At 28.7% G+C, this 22,470-nt stretch overlaps 1 protein-coding gene across 1 annotated transcript in view; it reads right to left on the bottom strand.

Moving 5' to 3' along the window:
• Window positions 1-12,958: 12,958 nt before the first annotated feature.
• Window positions 12,959-22,470, bottom strand: part of LOC107456276 (C-type mannose receptor 2-like) — an 11,664-nt gene continuing 2,152 nt past the window's right edge. The window contains exons 2-5 of the mRNA XM_071184524.1: window positions 21,934-22,127; window positions 20,720-20,777; window positions 17,670-17,786; window positions 12,959-13,345 (exon numbers count right to left, since the gene is read on the bottom strand). Of these exons, the coding sequence (XP_071040625.1) occupies window positions 13,107-13,345; window positions 17,670-17,786; window positions 20,720-20,777; window positions 21,934-22,127 (608 nt within the window). The 3' untranslated portion in view covers window positions 12,959-13,106. The remainder of the gene's footprint in view (window positions 13,346-17,669; window positions 17,787-20,719; window positions 20,778-21,933; window positions 22,128-22,470) is intronic.

The raw sequence follows: 22,470 nt of genomic DNA on the forward strand, positions 1-22,470 counted from the left end.
ACGAAATTTATTTTGAATATTTTTAATATCTTGTCTTAGAGCATAGTTAAAAATTAAATCCTTATGAAAAACTAATTTGTCCCTTTTAATATTGATTTTAAAATCTTTAATGATATTCTCTCTCCATTCAAAGAAACCTTCATTTGGGAAATTAAATTTGTAAGATAATTTTAAAATAAAATCATCGAAATTTTTAATAAAAATGGAAATAACTTTGTTTTTAGAAGTTGGAAAAGATGGTCTAAATTTTGAACCTAAAGACATAATTTTTTTAATTTTATCATTATCAATAATATCTAAATCCCCTGTAATAACGTGTTTATGGAAGTTATCAAAAAAAGGAGTATCTTTAAATTCATCACAATTACAAACATAGTTTAAATTATCTGTAGCTAAATTCCTATAATTACAGATTAAATTTTTTAGACTCTTAGTGTATCTAAAAGTTGGTTTACAATTAAGTTGGATAGGTAGAATGTTTTTATTTTTACCTATAATTGCATTTATGTTAAGATTATTAAAACTTTTATTGGTAAAATCTAAAACAAAATAATCTGGTTTGGGTAAATCCTTGTGCTTATAATTATTCTTAAACCTATATCTAGCTAGATCTTCAACTAAGTTTAAAAAATTAGAAAAATATTGTTTTGAATTAATTTTTACTTGAACTTTAAAAAATTTAAAAGTTTGCTGTGAAAATTAAGTTTAACCCCTAGAACTTTAGTTTTAATAGATTTAATAGCATTAGGTTGATCATAGCAATTAATGCAATCATTAACAAAATCTTTTAAGTTATATTTAATTTTATTTTTACTGTTACCTCTTTTTCCTCCATTATTATTATTGTAATTTTTAAAAAGTTTGAAAATATTATAAATACACTCATTATTATCAAAAGATATCATATATCGTCAAAAATGAGATTTATTGAGCATGCTTCGCACCTATCTTGTATTATAGCATCAAAAAATAGAGAGAGACGCTGGACACACTTCTAAACTTTAACACCTAGCGTCTTTAAACAGAATACAAAACAGAGTCATTCCCAGACTGTGAATTGACGTCAGCAATGGAGATTTCAAAGTACTAAAAGTGAATAACTGAAACACCCTTGTGAGGAAGAGTGAAGAACAAAAAATATTCTAAAAAAGGCATTGGCCTACAAAGTGCTGTCGATGCAGCAAAGAAGAAGAAATGGAAATTTTCAAATAGATACTTCTAAAACTGCTTATACTTCTAAAACTTACACATCATAATAAATTTTTAGTGAATACTTTATTAGTTCATTTTTTTCTAAATAATAATTAACAGACATTCATTTAACATTACAATGAAGCGTATTGTTCTCAAATTGTTAAGAAGATCTTTATTTTTGCAAAAAAATGACATTTTGATTACTAAGTAATAATTATATACAATTTGTGTTGTTTTGCTTAGACATTCGATTTACATTTTATATTCGTTTGTTAAAAAAAAAAAAGAAAAAAAATCTCTAAGAATAGCGTTTTAAAGTTTCCAACGAATTATTGAACTGTTATTAATCAATATTTAAAATGTTAAGCTAAATGGTATCTAACAGCAATTTTCTAAATTATCAGAGGAGAACAGATCAACGTAATTGCCATTAGCATTAAGTGCTTCTCTCACTTAACTCAATCTTAAATATCCTGTCCTTGTTCTGAGGTATTTCTTATTTGCATAAAAGATTAGATTTTGCAGCTAAGAAGACACATTTTGTAAAAATAAATATCAAATTTACCAGAAACATTGATCAACTGACGATTAAGGAAAATAATTTGATTGTTTTAAAATCCGTTAAATAAGGATAATGGAATAATTTAAGATATTTAACAGAATAGAATCTTTATTTAAATAATAGAAGTATTAACTGTAAGGAAAGTTCTCTCTTAAAATTAACAATTTTTTTAGCAAATTTAAAAGATAAATTGTAGTTTTTTGTGTTAAATTTTCTATTCATTGCTTTTCCTTTCTTTTAAAGTACTACTTCGGAAAGATATCATATGCTTGTTTATTTTCCCTCAGGCTTTACATAATAAAGAAAAGTCAGTGTTGTAAATTTTTGGCTCAAGATCCATGTCTATAGGCTATACGCCCTTCCTAGAGCTAAAAAGTTATAATGACTACGTAAAAATCAGTATTGCTCGGTAAAAATTAGAATAAAATTGAATTTCTAAAACTGATGTCCCTGTACTAAGTAAAATGTATAACGGTTCGCATTAAAAAGAAGCCTTAAAGCCTGAAATAAATTCTAATGTGCTGAAAATATGAACATATATTTTTATGTTGTTTGCTACTGATTAAATAAGATAAAAAATTGGGTAATCACAGCCAAAATTAAGCCATTTTCGAAATTTAAATTTTTTGCCAAAAAACTGCATTAAAGCTGTTAAAAACTCATTGCTAGATATATAATAAAGAATATAAAGCACAAACTTAATAAATTTTTTCGACATTAATTTGCCATGCATAAACTCAATACAACGTGAAATAAAAATTATATTTTTAAACTAAACAAATCAACTTCATATACGTATGTTTCATCTCTTAAATCAGATAAATCAAAAGCTACGGACACCTATCTGCTTTAATCATCGTTACTTCATGAAAATATACTGTTTGTTTTTAAAATAATTAGTTCTAAGAACTCTGATCTTCAAACAAATCAGAAATGATAAGACTTAAGAAAACACTAATTAGCAATGGTATTTCGTGGCAATTCTTCATGATTACCTCTTTACTTAACATCCTCATTCTGTTCTCCAATTAAATCACAAAAAAAACTCTTTCCATTTATGTGGGATATTTATTCTTTTTTATTATTATTCTTCTTCTTTAAGCGTTAATAATTCATCAGACCAGGAAGTCTCCTTCTATTCAATGGCTTATCAAGTGCTCATAAAAGATATCATATCTTTGTTTATTTTCCCTCAGGCTTTACAATTCTTCTTCACGAAATAAATATGTTGCGTGTGTATACATGCAAAAGCTTCTTTGCTTTTAAAATCAGGGGTTCAAGTAGGCACTCATGAAGTGCCACTACCAATTCAACCCAAAGACATGGAGGACGTTTATGGTAATGATTGTAAAAAGAAAGAATATGTGCTACTTGATAAGGTGTCCTCTTGAGTCGAGATAACTTTTTCTTTCTTCAAAGCAACATAGTTGACGTTGCTCTTTAATTGAAAGTAATATAGAAAGAAATAAAATAATAACTTATTCAGCCTCTTTAGTAAGATATATATATATATTTTTTTAATTTCGGATTTCATGTTTCATATTCTTTTGATTTTAATTAGTTCGAAGAAAATGAATAAATCTTCAGCCATTTTTAGCTCTTCAGGGAAAAAATATTTTAAACTGGAAAAAGTCATGTTTCGTGCAATTGGAATTAAATAATGCAGTTTTCGATATTTTTTATAAGGGGTTTATTTATATTAATGTACTATGGAAATAATGATATTATGTAAACTAAAGTTAACTACTTTAAAAATTCTATACATATCATAACGAATTTTAATAACTGGGTTTTTAGTTTGCAATAAAAAATTTATATCTGAAATCATCATAGGAATATTTATTCATTTTTTTTAATTATTCTTTAAGAGCTAATAATTCATCAGACCTGTCTGTCTCCTTCTATTCAATGGTTTTTCAAGTGCTTCCAAAAGTTATCATAAATTTGTTTATTTTCCATCAGGTTTTACAATTCTTCAAGAAATAAATATGTTGCGTGCCACTACTGATTCAATCCAAAAACATGAAGGACGTTTTTAATAATGATTGTAAGAAGAAAGAATATATGATGATACTTGATAAGGTGTCCTCTTGAACCGAAGTTGATAACTTTTTCTTTCTCCAAAGCAGCATCGTTGACGTAGCTCTTAAATTGAAAGTAATATTGAAAGAAATAAAATTATTTATTGAGCCTCTTTAGTAATATATTTTTTCAAATTTTGAATTTCATGTTCTAGATTAATTTTATTTTTTAATTAATTCTGAGAATATGAATAAATCCTCAGTCTTTTTTGACTGAAATAGGCCATGTTTTGGTCCGTAAATTAATTGATAGTTATTACTGATTAATTAAAATATTTGAAGTCACTCCTTTTAACCATAAAGATTAGTATTTAGAGTGGAAGAATTTAATCTTTTAAACAGAAGTTGCTTAGTGTAATACTTTTTCTTTTATTTTGCTTACTGAACACGCATCAAATTTATACCCATAAAATGCATAAATGAAATCAGATACAGAGCATTTTTTTATAACCGTCATTGAACAGTTGACCTAATTCTGGGTTTACGACTTTATGTTCAACTCCGTAGCCATGTAATTTTGAACCAATCCAGAAGACAAGGAAACTCCTGGATCAGAACCCCCAAGGTATGATTTATATAGGAATATGGAGGACTTCGTGACTAGAGAGATTTAACGTGCATCAGTCACCATTTACTACAAGGAGAGTATTCTGTCGGTGGGGATCGAACCCACGACCTCTTGTCTATTCTACTCTATAGATTATTCTATTTAAAAATTGTAAATTCAATTGGCTTAACTGAAATTAATAACATAATAAATAGTGTGATAAGACTTCAAACTTGCAAAATTCAGAGCTAATTTACCGCTTCACGACCGTGATCGCTCGAATCTCCCTTCACGGTCTACGGCATCATTCATGAAACGAATCAATTTGAATCTAGTGGCCCAAGATCACAAGGCCGTGAACTCAATAAGGCACTCTAGTAATACAAGCTCATTTATTGTATGTATACTTGATCTTTAGAACGCATAAACTCGGACCATGCGGAGCCTGATGTAGAGTTTTTTACTCCTTCCGTTGGTTCCTGAATTGATTAAAAGCATTATTCTCGTAAGCAAGATTTGAAAAACTGAATTGGCTATGAAGTTTTAAGGAAGAACGAAAAAAGTGCACACTGACAATAGATTAAAAAAATATTTAAAAACAGAGCAGGAGATATCCTCTTAATTAATGAAACTTAATCATTTTAATTAATCTAAAATTAATAAAACAATTCGTACTATAGTTAATAATATTGAAACCCTTATTATTGAAAACAGTAATTGTTCGATGATATACAGCTTTAAATAACAATAGAAGTTAAAAAAGCAAATATACTTGGATGTGTAAATTTTAAGGATTCATAAAAATATACAATAGTTAAATATTATAATGAATCAATAGGTACAAACGCCAAGGATATTTAAAAAAAATTGGGATTTTCTTATTGAAATAATTTAAGGAAAATGCATTAAAAACATATGACTTTTAGTGGTTTTTATCAGATAAAAATAAGATTCCTAAGTTTCGATTTAAATTTTAAAGGATTATATTTCTTGAATCAGACGTTTTGAACAGCAGGCATTAGTCATTTCAGAACTGACGCTGTTGAAATGTTAAGTTATGTTACGCAGCAGCTGCAGTAGACATCAGAAAAATAGATATTTCCCTCTTTCGGAATTCTTTTGAAGAATGAACTTTCAGATATTCTCAGCATTTTAGTGTTATTCTCATGTCTTAAATTATTACTTTCAGTATTATACTTTGAATAATCATTAAATAATTATCCTTTGAATATTATATTAAGGCCATAGTGATACTGATAATGGAGAAAAAATCAGAAAAATAAATATTTCACTCTTTCGGAATTCTTTTGAAGAATAAACTTTCAGATATTCTCAGCATTTTAGTGTTATTCTAATGTCTTAAATCATTACTTTCAGTATGATACTTTGAATAATCGTTGAATAATTATTCTTTGAATATTATCTTAAAGCTATAGTGATACTAATAATGGAGAAGACATAAGAAAAATAGATATTTCCGAGTTTATTAATTCCTTCAAAGAATAGAAAACTTTCAATGAGCTTTCGGATATTCTCAGCATTTTAGTGTTATTCTCTTGTGTTAAATTAATGCTTGTAATACTATCCTTAGACTAATAATGCTAATACATTTTATGTTAGGACTATAGCACTGGGCAATTCCATATGTGACGGAATGACATTTTGACTTGCAAATTAACAATTAATTGAAGTTTCGATGTATCTAATTTCAAATTTAAAAAAATATTTCTCATGCATATCATTATTATTGGCATAATGCGCTTCATAAACTAAAAAAAACAGGATTTTCTATATTTTTTTACTTTTAATTTTACGAACTTTTTATTTGCGTGACGAAATGACATTTTGGCAAAAAAGCTTTTGGCATGCCACTTAGAACTGGTAGTTTCTGCGAATTTTGCAGCTATTATTTTTCTGAACTATTTTATACTTTTAGTATAATGTGTAAGCAATGTAAAATGTGGATTTGGAAAATTAACCTCAGGTTGACTAGCAGTTTTTAACATCTATTTGCTGTGACGGAATGACCGTGACGGAATGACAAAAGGTTTAGTAGAAGAAAGCCTTCATTTAAAAAATGTTTTATTAATATGTAAATGATAAACAGAATGTAACAGATAAACAGGATTAATATTTATGTAAGAATTAGTAAAAATTTCAACAGTTTGAAAATTAGGTTGTCTCTGAAGAGGTTTTATATCTAACTTGCCAATGTCACATCTTATCTTCGTTCTCAGGAAATTTATGCATTATGCTCAGGAAATTTATGCATGTGACGGAATGACGTAAAAGAAGTTACTTTTATTTTATATATTAAACTTAAAATGTTTAAATTTTGTTCCATATGCATATTTTTATCAAAATATTGCAAAAGAAAGATACGTTTCTTTTATTTTATAAGTATTTTTCAAGAAAACAATTTGAGCACAAATGTGAACAATTCACTTGTCAGCCATGTGATTACTTTATAATGCTGCCAGATTCAAAATATTTAAAATTATCAAAAATGAAACGGCAATATGTAGACTTCTGGATATTCTCATCATTTTAGTGTTATTTTCATTTGTTAGATTAATGTTAGTCTTAGAATAATAATACTAGTAATACTAATAATGCAGAAAACCTTAGAAAAGTAGATATTTCAAATTTAAGGAAATATTTTTAAGAATAAACTTTCGGATATTCACTATATCCGTATTACATTCTCTTTTTACTTTTTGTACTTACATCACTACTTTTTAGAATAATGATACCTCAAATATTCTAATTTTGAAAGTTCTATAATACTAAATTAAACCAATAGTTAATAATTCAGAAGACATAGCAGAGAGAAATATTTTTTGCTTCAGAATTGTTTCATAGAACGAAACATTCGTGAATCTAATTTTTGAAAATCAAAGAGTACTACATCAATCAAATAGTATTAGTCTACCTTAGTCATTCTCTTTGATTGAGTCTTTAAAATCTAAATTATGCTTTTTAAATGTCTTTACATGAGGGAAGCGCAAGAGGTGTAGCAGCTTTAGGTTGGTTTCAATGCCGGGTTCGATGATTTCAGAGCTGGTTGGCTGGTCCGCAGATGGTTGAGTGGTTGATGAGCGCGGTGTGGAGGCCGGATGATCTGCTCTATGATCTAAATCGTAGTATAGTGTGCGCATGCGTTAATATTGCATTCGGATCATCATTAAGAAGGATTTTTTGACCGTCACCAATAGTTCATTCGTGCAGTTCTAATGAAAAGTTAACTACCAAACAAAAACCAAATCTAGACATAGGGATCGAATGTCATTCTCTACGAATTAAATAGAGTGAAGAAAAAAAAGACGTTAATTCATCTTTTAATTATTATAAAGTTCTGTTATATAATTGTAAATGCTCTACAGTGCTTTCTTCATTTATTTACTTTAAGTAAGATTTTTCCTCAAAACGTTCTTTTTCTTTTACGCTCGCCTTACTTTGTTTTTATTACCAATCAATCAATTTACAGAAAGTATGTAACGTCCCTTATATTTGTCACAGAATTGTTTTGTGACTATAAAAAAATTACTGTTAAATTCAATATAAAATATTTCAACATGAAATAAAATGCACGTAATTACAACTTAATATTTTGTATTTATTTTGCAAGGAAAATAATTACATTTAATATATTTGTGATAGTATTCGCAATTTGAGCAAAAGCTTAAAAGAAGCATCTTTTGTTTATTTTATACATTTTTAAATGTATAAAATAAACAAAAGATGCAAAAGGCTGTGATTTTAATCCAATGTTATACTTTATATTTGGCAAATAGTTTATACATAAATATGCAATAAACCCAAATTTCTATTGTAAATAAAGTACATTCGTATCTACATTTCGACGGATATTTAAGTAAATAAATTTCGATGTAAATTTCTTTTTATTGTTCGATTTCGTTTCTAATATTTTATGGCATTTTGTCATTTATTTTAAGAACCAACTAGCAAACAAAAATTTTGATTATATTACATCTCTTTTAAGTCATGTAAGTTGTAAACTAAACTTGACTGTTAAAATTAAATTTCTTTGTCAGATTAAATATTGGAACGATAAGTGAATGTGTTTTGTCAAGTTTTATAAGTTAAGTTTATTTTTCATTTTATTAAGCTTCTTTTAATAGAAATGAATTCCATTCTACGTTCATTTTAAAGTTTTCAAAGTAACATTTAAAATAAGTACAATAAAATGAAACACTCTGTATATTTTTGCATTTGAAAATTAAATTTGCAGGAATGTTTGAAACTAAAGTTTCTCTTAAACATTGATATTCAAATGCCAATACAATTTTTCAAATATCTAAATTTATATCGACAGATGAAATACTTCTTGAATCCTTTTGATTCTATTATGACGATGCAAAAAATAACTATTTATAAGCGAATATTTCACATATATTTTGAAAGAATGTGCATTCTTTTGGATTTATTTTGGAGAGCTTTTTGGTGTTCTTTATTTTTTTAAATAAAATTAACTCCATAGTATATCTTACAAAACTTTTTAAATTTTTAAAGAAGCAGTAATATTATTTAGTAATAAATAAATAAATAAATATTTACAAGCAAATAAATATTTACTCACCAATCATAAGGAAGGAAAACTTTTTATTGCGAATAAATTTTTCTTTGGAATTTTTTGGGAAGATCTATACATTCTAAAAAAATTGAAACTAAAACTTTATTCTGAAAGTAACTTTACATTTTCTTAGATAAAGCAATCTTTGCACTACTTTTGGAATTTGTCATGAAATCAGGACCACACAAAAATGTTTGGCAAAGCAGTTATTTTGTGAATACATTGAAATTAACATAACATTAACATAGCTAGAATTAACATTGTCCTCCAGCAATTTATAATTTATTTTATAACGGATTGTACTGTATGCATTCCATATATTTTTCTCTCTCATAATTTCCCTGTCGAGAAGGGGACTCTAACCCACGATCCTTACACCACTAAGGTTATTTTACGTCAGGACTGTGGTCGGTGCGAGCCAGGTACGAAATCAACCAGACATCACTGGGATTCGAACCAAGTTCTCCTCATTGGAAAGCAAACTGTCTATGTATTACATAATATAACTACCTTATCATTTGCCTTAAACAGCATATTGCCATTAAAAAATTTGAACAATTTGACGAAATGCTTACTCAAGGTATTTCCCTGAATAAGGTTTCGTTAAAAACCAAGAAACTTTCCTGGTTATTAAGCATTCATACACATTGCGTTAAATAGAGAAAAGAAATTGAATTCTCTCGTCCATTTTCTCCACTCATCGAAATATATTTATTTAACAAGCTGAATCCGTCATCAGTCAAATTTAAATTCTTCATTGTCTGATAAATAAAAAGTTTTGTAAATGCTGAATGTGTCAGAGTACTTTATCAATACTTTTTGAATTATTAAATTCATTGAATTTCAATGAAAATTAGCGTCGACATACTTTACTAAAACACTCATATATTTAAATTATTCATATATTTTCCAATTTTTTATTTAAAAAAAATAATTAATTCATAATAATTCATTCCAAGTAATGTTTACTTTTCCCGATTAAAACATTTTTGAACATTGCTAATATTTAAAGTTTTAAACAACACTACGTTTCTGTTTTCTGCTTAACGTTGGAGTCTATCGTTAAAATTATCATTAAAATTTAAAATGGATGATGAGAAATACATTCGACCACCTGAAAGATGATTTAATGCAAGTTAAATGTCTCCGAGATAATAATGATGTCATTAAAACGCATGAAACTACATGGTTGTCTCTTAGTGAAGTTGCCTGGCATTTTAAATACTTAATTGATCTTCGATAAATTTTAAATAAATTATTTTAACCAAGTAATATATTACCTCTTCAATTTCTTTTGGTTATTTATTGAAATTTTTTCTGTTGTTTAACTCTATTTAGAAAAAAAAATTGTGTTTTTTTTTGGTGGCATAAAATATGAAAAATGTCTACTTAAATGTCTACTAAAAATACTTTTTAAATAATTTAGTTGCAATTATTAAACAATATCAATCTTGTAAAAATAAGTTATAAGTAGAGTCCTTAAATTTCACTTTTAATTGATTCACCATTTCGCGGTTAAAATCATTTAAAAGCATCGGGAAATTTTAAAACACCTAATGAGAAATACATTCGACAGCATAAAAGATGATTTAATGCAAGTTAAATGTTTCCGAGATAATATTGAAGCCATTAAAAACGAATGAAACTACGTGGTTTCTGCGAAGTGAAGTGGCTACGCATTTTTAATATCGATTTAAGTCATGATCGAAATTATCTGAAAGATTCTCTGGAGCTATAATTAGAGAGTTTGCGATATTATCAATTTGAAGTTATCGTCATGCCGTGAAATTGCTAATTTGTTGCATATTGATGCGAAAAATGTAGAATATTTGAAACCCCTCATTTTAATGCGATATCCAAGTGTAAGAGAATATAAAGAAATTAAGTAGAATTATAATTTTGAGATGAATAAACAAATATTCATTAGTTTTTCAATATTAAACAGCTATTTTATAAAACTTCTTTTTTTAAATTATAATATGCTGCTGCATAATTTTGTTTAATCTATATGTTCAGTGCTCATGCGTCGTCATTGCATGCGTTGCTATGGCGACAGATGCTATTTAATGATATGAAAACGACATTTTTTAGATTTCTTTTTTTTCATTAAGTTCAATATGCATTGAAATTTAAAGAATTTATTCTCGAAATGTGGAATCAGAGAGATTCTGCGAAATACTTCTCGAGTTTTGAATAAAAATAATTGAATGGTATTTCTCTTTGCTTTGTTTATTTACGAATTAGAAATCCAGTTTACAGTAAAGCTTTTGCTTCATGGATCTAGATAATTTTTAAAAACGTTATTTATAGTTTCATACTTTTCATACAGGATGTTCCGTAACAACCACCCTTGATTTTTCAGAATCGTGTTACAAAGAAAGTAAAATAAGTATACTAACTAGGGAGCGTAAATAATAATTCAACCACCATTAATCTACGAGTACCCACACATATTTTGAAATAATTAACATTTAGTAACAAGCAGTCTACCAAAATACAAAAAAATCACAGTTTAAAATAAGGAATTGAAAACAACAATACTAATTTAATTAAATGATTAACTTATAAGGGTATTTAATAGACATTTATTAAGCCCTCGTTGTTTTTAGTAATCAAACATGTTTTTAACTTTTCGGCGCACCTTACTCAGTTTCTTTGTTAAACAATTTCTTGACCTCAATTGAAAAATATGTTACGTTTTGTATATAGATTGAAAAATAAATATTAACTGTTAAGGAAATATTAAATATCATGTTTATGGTTGATTTATTTTTAAAAAAATGCTTTAAGAGGGCAGATATCCATTAAATTCATTGTGATAAATTACAATTTTAGACATTATTATAATTTAGCAAAAAAATATTGTTTTTTACGCAATTTTTTAAAGTATAAAAATATGGAAGTACATGAACACACAATTTCATATATTGTATGAAAGTAATTAAATCTTAAATAGTGAACTACAATCATATTACATTCCCTTTAGTTGAAATTCACAGCTTTAACATTTACTTTGCTTGGCTCGTTTTTAGGCGTTTATTGTTTAGGAGTAAACTTTTATTCAGAAATTTTATTCTATTCTATTAATAATTTAATCCTTTTTATTCAAATCCGAATAGAGCTGATTTATCACTTGAATAAGACACATTAATGTAGCTTTATCTAGTAAAAGAATTCATATGATTAGGTCACGATTTCATCAACTAGCAAGTAGCTAATTGCTTGTTAGAAAAGCGAAGAGTTACAAGAAAACGCAGTAGCAAAAATTGCTAGTACCGTCAATTGGTCTTGAGTTTTTGATCGTTTATTCGTCGTTTTTTGCGTGATTATTCAATTACCGATATTTTTAATCCGATGTTATTCCGACACTCGAATTTCGAATAAGAGTTATCACCTCTTAACGACAATTTATCGTTAATCCTCCATCTTATTACGATTATTTTTTTGATAATTATTTATCGTTTTCTTCCGCGATCTTCCTACGATTTTTCAAATTTGGTTTTCTTAGTGCAATAATATTGCTACACACGAAGTAAGAAACGAATTTAAGTAATCAGTTTTTGATGCACACGATTCACGGCTATTTGGACATTAATTCACGTCGTTTTCTGATTGTTTTCTGGACAGTTATTTTAGTTATTTTTTTGTTTTTATTGCCTTTTTATGTGGTTTATTTTATTGCCTTTTCATATGGTATTCCGATGTTTTTAATACAAACCTTCACATGAGTACGAATATTTAATACTTAACATTCAATGATCGTTTTATTGCAATAAACCACATAGAAATTGAACATAGAAGATTTTCTGCGTAACGAAATGCATTGCAATGTCGCTTTAAAAACTGATAGCATGAACCTTTACTTTTACTAATATTTTTTAGCAGTAGCAAACATTATTATTGATTTTGAAAAATAAAATCATGCCCGGAATATGAATGTTTCTAATTTTGCTTTATAATAATTCAGAAACAACATTTAATGAAAGCAAATAAATATTTTTATTGTTTTTATTTGAACTATTTTAAATCACTAAGTTTCAAGAGCTGCGATTCTACTGAACACTTTTTTTTTTCTTTAGAAGAAATATAAGGTTTCTTGCCAGCGCTTACAGCCTCCTTAAGCAAAATTTACCAAACATATTGACAGAAAAATCCAAGTGGTCGTGAGCATTCGAAATCATTCCACATGTATTCCATTTCATCCATCATTTGCACACAATGCTGAACACCCCCACTGTCATTGGGTTGATCAGGACCCCAAAAAGTTTTGTTCTGTAAAAGTGGATCTCCATTGTCATAATAGAACACCCCCTTCTGTCGCTTTATGCCAATCCAGGATTGCAGAATGTTATCTTTCTTCATCATTTCTAAGAAAAATGAGAAAGAAATAAAGCTGCATTTTAAAATAAATAGTCAAACAAGCTTATTTTATTTCATTTTATAACCATCGTTGAACAACCAACACAATTGTTTAAATTTACGACTTCTAATACTCTACAGACTATTCATTTAAAAGGTAAAAACAGTGGCTTTACCTAGCTCTAATTAATAGAACATGATTTTATTTGACAGCTAATTACATATTCGTTTATAATTATGTTTTGACTCAATATATAAGGTGAGCGTGAATGAAAATTCATATCGCACTTGATGGCAACGTTTTTCTATAGTTATCTTTGCCTGAGATCTCTATTCAAACTGGAAAATAATTGGATAAATGAAGCAAGTAATTAATTGCCCAGCATTAATCCTAATATGGAGCTTTTTAGGAAGTCTGTAATTCTAAATCGCATAGGTTTTATTTTATTGTTAAACCCGAGTAACTCTTGTTGTTGTTTCTAATGCCACTTTTATAATTTTATAATTTTATAACCGTTGTTGAACAGCCGACCCAATTTTTGGGTTTATGACTGCTAATGTTCCACCCCTTAGCCTTGTAATTTTGAACCCAAACCAGGAGGCAAGAGAGCTCCTGGATCAAGTGATGGGAGCAATTTGCCTTCGTGGAGAACTCTTTGATGAAACTATTTTTGATGAACGAATTTTTAGAAGCTTATGAATGTGATTGTTTCCTCTAAGTTTGACAAAAATAAAATTTATTCTCCTTATCTCTCTTTCCTTGCTATCACTTTCTTTTCTTATAAACATCTTTTTAGTTTAAATTGTCTTATTATTTAAATGCTATAAAAAGCTTGAAGTTGTGATTGGAAACACAGAAGAAAATATTTTAATTAATTAGCATTAAACGCAGAGCCCAAGTTGTGGCTTTAACACGTGAAATATGGAGCATTCAATGAGCTAAAACAACTCAGTATTGATTGATAGGGAAAATTTGAATTGCTGATAAGTTTATTATCTTCCTTGTATTAATCATCGGGTGCAGAGCCTTGGTAGAGATTTGAGCACTCTTATTAGTCGGAACTTGTCGAAATGTGATAGAAAGAACTTCGAGCACATGAAAACGAGTTCTTAAAAATGTTGCGAAAACAATTTTGCATCTTCTCTTTGAGCATATGAAGTTTGAAATATCATACAAAAATACCTTCGTATAAGAAAAGTTTCATTTATTTATTTTTTCCGCTTATATGAATAAATTTTAATCCAATCCAACTGCTTGAAACTTCAAAGACAACGCTATGTCGGTAGCTTCAATCCATCGTTGATTTCATTTTTTGGAGCGAAAACTTCTCTATACACGCTACCCTAAGTAAATATTCATGAAGATATGGACAGTTTCATGAAGTTTCTTGTTAAAGAGACATTTTCAGTTTTTTGACTTTTTTTTTTAAATTTCTCCAGAAATACTTAGTGGATCATTCTGTATCTTTATAGGTGTTTAGTTCATGCTTTTTTTAAATACTTACCAATAAGATTTGAAGCTTTCTGAGGTTTGTGAGGCAGACAATAAACTGCGAAGAAAATCAAGTATTTTTGAATACACTGATCAAGCAATGAGCTTGTAGCTTGTATCGCTTACTTTGGTTGCTATTTGAAAGATTTGCATAAAATTTCGTAAGCCTAGCTTAAATATTTATGGTGACATGGAACTTTTTATGAAAAACTAACGTTTTTGTCTTTCGTTTCCTTGTTATAACTTTTAAAATACTTATTGGAATTAAACAAAATTTTTGATGCAATTTATAATTAATTACGAAATTATTGATTTAAAAATTAAAATTTAAAAACAATATGAGTAATCATTTTTTTTAATTTCCAATGGCAGGTCAATTTAAAAGAACAAAAAGGATAAAATAACTAGAAAAACAAGGCAAAAAGAGATAAATAGAATAGAATGCATAGTGACATGCTTAGCCCATACGGGCCCTAGCCTCCCAGTAGCGTCCACACACAGTAGTGGATATGAGCGCAGGACAGACGGAAATATGGGGCAGGTCCATGTCCTTCCCTAGGCGACAGAGCTTGCATTTAGGACAGTCAAAAATGTTTATGCTAAAGAGGTGCTTGGCCAGACAGTCATAACCCGTTACATGTCTAAAGAGAGCAACTGCCTTAAACCTGATTTGGGATAGTTAAAGTATGGTTGAACCAGGTTTTGTGTATATTGCCTTTTACGGATGTTTTCTGAGATCATGTTCCGGAATTGGTTTCGGACCAGCAATTTAAATGAGTGCAGAGAGGTGGAGCAACGAGATGCTTGGGCAATAGTTGTTCCTTTCTTGGCCAAGAAATCAGCTTTTTCACAACCCCAAATCCCGCAATGTCCCGGGAACCACTGGAGGACGATTGCTTGCCTTTTAGTGTCAGGTCTCTCGGACAATCAGTGCATTTCTGAATGGAGATTGATTGGGGAATCAGTAGAAAGTTAATATCAAGAAGTGCTGCTTTAGAGTCAGATTAGATGACGGCGCTAGAAAATTGGTCAGTACGACACTGTAGTTGTTTTAAGGTAATTAGATGATATGAGTAATTGAAGTGGTTATTTTTTTACTATGTATGCACCAAAAAATTGAAAACCTTTTTTTTTCATAATCTTGTAGTGAAATATTTGGCAACAAATGAAAAAAAAATTTCATTATCTGAAATATTGCAAAAATTTCAAGCAATTTTTTAAGAATTTTTTGTACTTTTCAAAAGAAAGCTAACATGATAAGGGGTTTTTCACAAGTTTCATTTTGTACTACTGCACAAGATTTATTAGAAATGAGACCGGCATTGTGGGGGATGATATCCTATGAAAAATGTTTTCCTTCCTTATACCATTATATTTTCGTTTCCGGACGATTAGTATAAGTTATTATCATTTGTTATTAAATTTTGTCTTGTGATACAAAATCAAATTTGTGGATAACCCCTGATCATTTTGAAATTTCCTTTCAAAAGGTACAAAAACTGTTTATAAAATTACTTGAAACTTTTTAAATTTTTTAGGATGTTCAAGTCAATTTTTTTGATTAGTTGCCAGATACGATTTGTTATAAAATTTTGAAAAGAAACTTTATTTTAATACTTACTGCGCATGCAAAGTATAAAAGAACTGACTTAACTATTTATATACTGCGTAATTTTCAAAATTGTTTTTAAAACTTTAAATCAATAATTTTGAAATTAATTTTAAATTGTTCAAAAAATGATTTTAATTCAACTGAATATTTATAAAGTTATCGCAAAAAAAGGAAGGTCCAAAAACATTTTTTTAAAGGTCCACATTTCCATAAATATTTAAGCTAAGTTAGCGACATTTTAGACAATTGGGTATAATATCAAAAAAGCACAACTACTTCCACTTACTGGGAATAACATTTACCTTTTAGTTTAATTAATAAACTGAGTTTTAAATATGTTTACTAAATTCATAAACTTCGGTAAAACAACAATATAAATTATTTCCAAAGGAACTAGACTAATACAAGTCCAACCTGGCGAGTAGCGACTTATAAACAAGACACTTCGTTTGATGCTTTTACTTGTTGCTAGAAATCAGGTTCGCAGAAAATGCTGTTTACTAGTTAAATTTAGTAGGAATAACACGATCTGTGACGTAGGCTATAGTATACCCAATTATTGCAAATAACAACCAAAGTATTATATGCAAGCTACAAGCTTATTGTTTTATTTTCTGGCATAAGGTGTTCAAAAATACTTGTTTTTTTTCGTAATTTTTTGTAGTTCTTCCAAACCTCTGAAAGCTGATAAGTGTGAAAAATTGAATGAATTGATAAGTATGAAAAATTAAATGAACGAAACATCTCTAGAAATGTAAAATAATATTGTACGTATTTCTTGAGAAACTTAAAAAAATGTCAAAAACTGAAAGTATCTCTTCCCTTATTGTAGGGTAGTTTATATACTTTACTCATACCTCAAGGACATTGGCTCTAACACAACATTCCAGATTTCAAACCACAGCCTAGTTGTAAAATATAAGCCTAGCTTATGGCGATGTTTCAGCAAATGGCTATTGCGCCTATAATTCCAAACTAACGATTCATTTTTTTTGTAATTAAATTGCGTGGCTCCATAGATAAAAAAAATCTCTAAAATGAGTTTGATCCGTATTGGGACTACTGATTTAAAATTTAAAAATGATGTTATTGTTTCTCTTAATTTTAAATTAAAGCATCTAATTCATAAGCATATTCTTAAAATAATCAGTTCTTTAGTTTACATTTAGTTTGCAAAAAAACATTATTTTAAGAAGAGAAAAGGATTTCATGACCAACTTTTACTTACTTATAAGAGTTTCATGATCATGTCGTGAACGAGGCATTGCCAAATATGCCTGCTCCTCTTTGCAAGCTGCATGAGCCTCATGCCAAGACATAGGCAGTTTATAGAGCCGGAACTTCACTGAAAAATAAAACACTCGTTACAAAGGTAAGCTTTGGCTGAACAAGAGAATAACATATTTCAATATTGTAACATGTTTTTGTTTTCCAAATATTTTAAAAACAGTTTTAAAAATATAATCCACAAAAATTCAAATTATTCCAACGGAAGTTCATTTAAATTTTTAAATTCCAGAATTTACAATAAAAAATACTTAAATTTGCAAAATAAAATATTTTGTTGGACATTTCCATGAGTTTGCCTTTCACTCGAGGCATGAAGTGATTTAATATTTTTGCCAAGAAATACTTTAGAATTTGTATTTAATAATTAATGTAAATTTTTAATGTAATGTATGTAAATAATATAATTTTCCTAAATATTTTAGAATTAAAGAGGAATTCATAAATATAAATTTATTTCATGTTTATAACTTAGAAGCTGTATTAATAATAATTTCTAATTTACCTTCCTTGTATAATATATATATACTCAGACAGTTTTTTCGGCTTTAATTAGCTAATTGGCTAAATTGATCTTGTGTGCATGTGTAAATGAACATAGAAAAAAAAGGCACTTTTTTTTTACTTTTTAGTGATTAATTTTAACACGAACACTTTGCCTATGTTTAATGATACCTGTTGAAAAAGAAAATTTATTTTAAGAAAAATGCATTTCAAAATTAGTTTTTTTTGTCTCAGATTTGCACACCCGAATTAGTTTTTAAATTAAAATAAATTTTTTGCAGTGGTTTTGTAAACTTTTTGATCTTGAGTTTTTTTTTTTTTTTTTTTTAAAGCACAAGATTTTTATTAAGACAATTTTCACTCACTGTTGAGAGTTAAAAAAAACATATATAATCACAACTATTAAAAAGTAACAAAAATAACGTCTTTCTTCTTACATAACTAATCAATCTTCCAACAACAATTTAACGAAAGGAAAAAACATTTTTAACGAATGAAAGTGAAAACCACAACGAAAGATGTAGTTAACGGATTTTCGCGTTAAGATTCTGCATCCTTCACCTCATTAGTCGTAATTAGTGAGTTGCAAATAGCAAAACTACCGTAGTTTCCTGTTTTCTCTGTTTTTTGTAGTTTAGTGAGGTACTTTTTTAAAGAAAACATGTTGTATAGCGAGTAGTGTGATACAATAAAACAATAGTTTGTACCGATTCCTAGCGACTATTTTTAACCTTAACTTAGTAAGGAAACAAGGTTCAAAATAGCTCTGTGGCAAAGCGTTAATAAAAATTGCGTTAATATGCTGTGATACAAAAAAGCTCCTATTTAGAAAGTGGTTATTTGTTTTAGTTAAATGAATATTTTCTTGTTTTGTATACTACTTCCTTTTTGAAAAGAATGAAAAATGTTTGCTTGATGTGAGCACATCCCCACTTCAGATAAGAACTCTAGTAATTCACGTGACGAGACGCGGGTCTCGAAATTATCACGCTAATTCACGTGATTATTTTTCAAAATTTTTTAAATTTATGCTGTCTAGAGACACACCAGAAGAGGTAGGTAAAACGGACAAATTCGTGAAAAATGATTTAAAATAACACAGTGCCTCATGTTGGTTGTTGTAACTAATGACACTTGGCAATACCAGCAAACCTGCTTGGGAAATTAAGCAAATTTTTTAAGGCTGAGGGTGCGTTTCTTGTTTTTCAGTGGCGCCATCTCTGGCCAAGAATACGACTAAACCCAAGTCAGAATTTTTTATGGTTTTTCATTGATGGATCAACATAATATTGATGTTAACCATCAATAATTCCATCATGAACCACTTTATTTTTTGATGGTAACCAACATAAGTAACCATAACCCCAATATAGGAATTCGGACTGATTTTTTGATGGTCCAACATATAGTAACTTGTTTTGTTGGTATATTCGCGCTAAAAAATTATTATTAAACCATCATGGAAATGAATTGTTATACCCTGAATTTCCATCATAGTTTCTTCGAAATCAAATATTGGAACGATCATGAGCCTTTATCTCCCCAATGTTGGTATTCGGACTGATTTATGAGGAGCCAGCATGTTAAATAACAAAAAACCATATTGTTTTGCTTGTATATTCCTGAGAACCAACAAAACTTCCCATTAAACCATCATGGATTTTATTGGCGCATGAGAATCAAACTTCCTCTGACGGTTAACCATCGTAGTATTAAAGTAGCAATTTCCATCATGAAATGATGGAATTTTGTTTGCATATCTAATACCATGAATGCATAACGGAAAATGTTAGATGACGTTAAAAAAATCATGAACCGCACTAAATCCAAGATAAAATTTCAAAACTTTTTTATGGGACCATCAAAAATTGGGATGCCGCACACACATCACAGCTTGTTTTTCAGGGAGGACCCATTCATACTCCATTCATTTATTCATACATCGTGATCTTGAACTGTCTCATGTAAAGAAGAATAAATATTTATTGATTCAAAATTTATGAATACTTATGAATGATGCTTTTTGATTCAAAATTTATGAATACTTATGAATAATACTTCTTGATTCAAAATTTATGAATACTTATGAAGGATACTTCTTGATTCAAAATTTATGAATACTTATGAAGGATGCTTCTTGATTCAAAATTTATGAATACTTATGAATGATACTTCTTGATTCTAAAATTATTGACAGCATTTCAAATGTAGTTTGTAATTACTACATCTCAAAAAAAATTGTTGCTCTAATTATCTACAAATATAATGCAGTATTTCCAACAACTGATTTATTTTCATTCATCTCAGATGCTTAAGATTGACTCGGTGATTGGATTTAAAACAAGATATAGGAAAATCAAACCAATGATGCGTTGTTTAGAAGCAACTGTGGTTGATAATATTTATTTTCTTCAAGCTACACAAAATATACTGAAATTCATTTTTTTTAATATTATTTCTAAATATTATTTTTAAAATGTAACTTACAACATCTACTCGAACATTTTCCTTTTGCTGCACATTGCTTTGTCTTCATATATCCTTCCTATGACGAAACAAATTTAATTTAAAGCATTTTCAATATAACTAATTCATTACTGGAACCATATTCTCTATCAAATTAAATCTTTTAAATGCTATGATAAAAGTTTTTATACAAAAACCGATTTTATCAAATTTTCAATGAAAGCTTAAAGTTTAAAAATCATATCCTCGAGAAATAACCATTTTCTGGAGCGTGCCAAAGTTGGGAAAGTAGAAACAATAAAAAAGAGAAACAAATAATCGGACAATTTGGAATTTGAAGCAGGAGTAAAGTATTCTTTGAATAAAGTATATCAAACGCTTATGTTGTCCTCACTTTTTCAATTTAGTCATTCAATTTTTTTCTAACTAGTTTTATTCAAATTCTAACCAGCCACATCAACTTATTTTATTTTCAACGTAATTCTGAGTCTAGTCCATATTTCATAGTTTTAGAACCAGCATTGAACAGTCGAACCAATTCAGAGGTCAAAACCATTAAGGCTCAACTCCGTAGCTTTGTTATTTTGAACCCAATCCAAAGGACAAGGGCACTCCTGGATCGATAATTGGGACACACTAGCCTACATAAAGGACTTATTGATGGAACTAACTCGCATTTCCTTTGCGCGGAAAGGAAAACCACTAAAACCTCCCAAGATTAACCCGACGATAAGGGGATTCTAAACCATAATCTGTCTTCCAGTGAGGATATTTTACAACAGCACTGTGGTCGGTGCAAGCAGAGAGCAGAATTCGCATTAACCAGCTACCGCTGGGATTCGAACCTGGGTCATATCATTGGAAGTCGAACGCTCTATCCCCTGAGGCACCTCGGGCTAAATTTTGCACATGAATCAGACATTTGCACCAAAAAAAATTTTTCTAGCTTCTCTTTTATAAATTATTGTTAAAATAGCTTTTTATTGCTCATTAATGTATAGAAAATATATAACTATGTATAGAAAAACAAAAAACTAAAGATATCCACTATGAATATATTTCATTAGAAAGAGCATGATAACTAGAATGAATGATTCAAAGCAAAATCGTTGTTTAGAGTACGTCCCATGTGCGTCTCTTGTCTTTTGTTAAACTTAGTTTCCGAAATAAGTGTAAGTGATAAGCAATTAAATAAACGGTAATAAGTTATAAAAATAGTTTTACCATTATATTACCTCTTTCGAATAATCATCTACTAAATCGAAGTACTTGTAACCAGGTGCGTCTGTAAGGTCTCTTTCTCCGTCACACACAAAAGTGTTCAACATGTAGCATGTTCGCTCATTGTAATTAAATGCCCTGCAACTTTTTTCTTTGCTTGCAGTCTGGCGCTGTATGCACAGTCCTAGACATTGTACCACAGAAACATCTGGAATGTTTGATTTGGTTTCATATCATTTTTAAAAATATAGAAGTAATTGCAATTGAAATTTTTTTTTTCAAAATTTAATGCAACTTTATTACAGTTATACTCAAAACAGCTAAACAAATTAACTGCTTAAAAATAACTCGCACATCACAAAGGAGAAAGGTAAATAAAAGGCCTAAACTAAAATGAGTTAAGATTAAATAAATGGAATTTTATAATGCAATCATTTTCAGGAAAACGCACACTTTATTCATAAAAATATTGCTGAAAGTAAAATTTTATAATATTATAATATCATATAAAATAGTATTCACAAACTGAGTTTCCTTTTAATATATATATA

Source organism: Parasteatoda tepidariorum, chromosome 8, assembly GCF_043381705.1.
Source record: "Parasteatoda tepidariorum isolate YZ-2023 chromosome 8, CAS_Ptep_4.0, whole genome shotgun sequence".
Taxonomy (NCBI): Eukaryota; Metazoa; Arthropoda; class Arachnida; order Araneae; family Theridiidae; genus Parasteatoda; species Parasteatoda tepidariorum.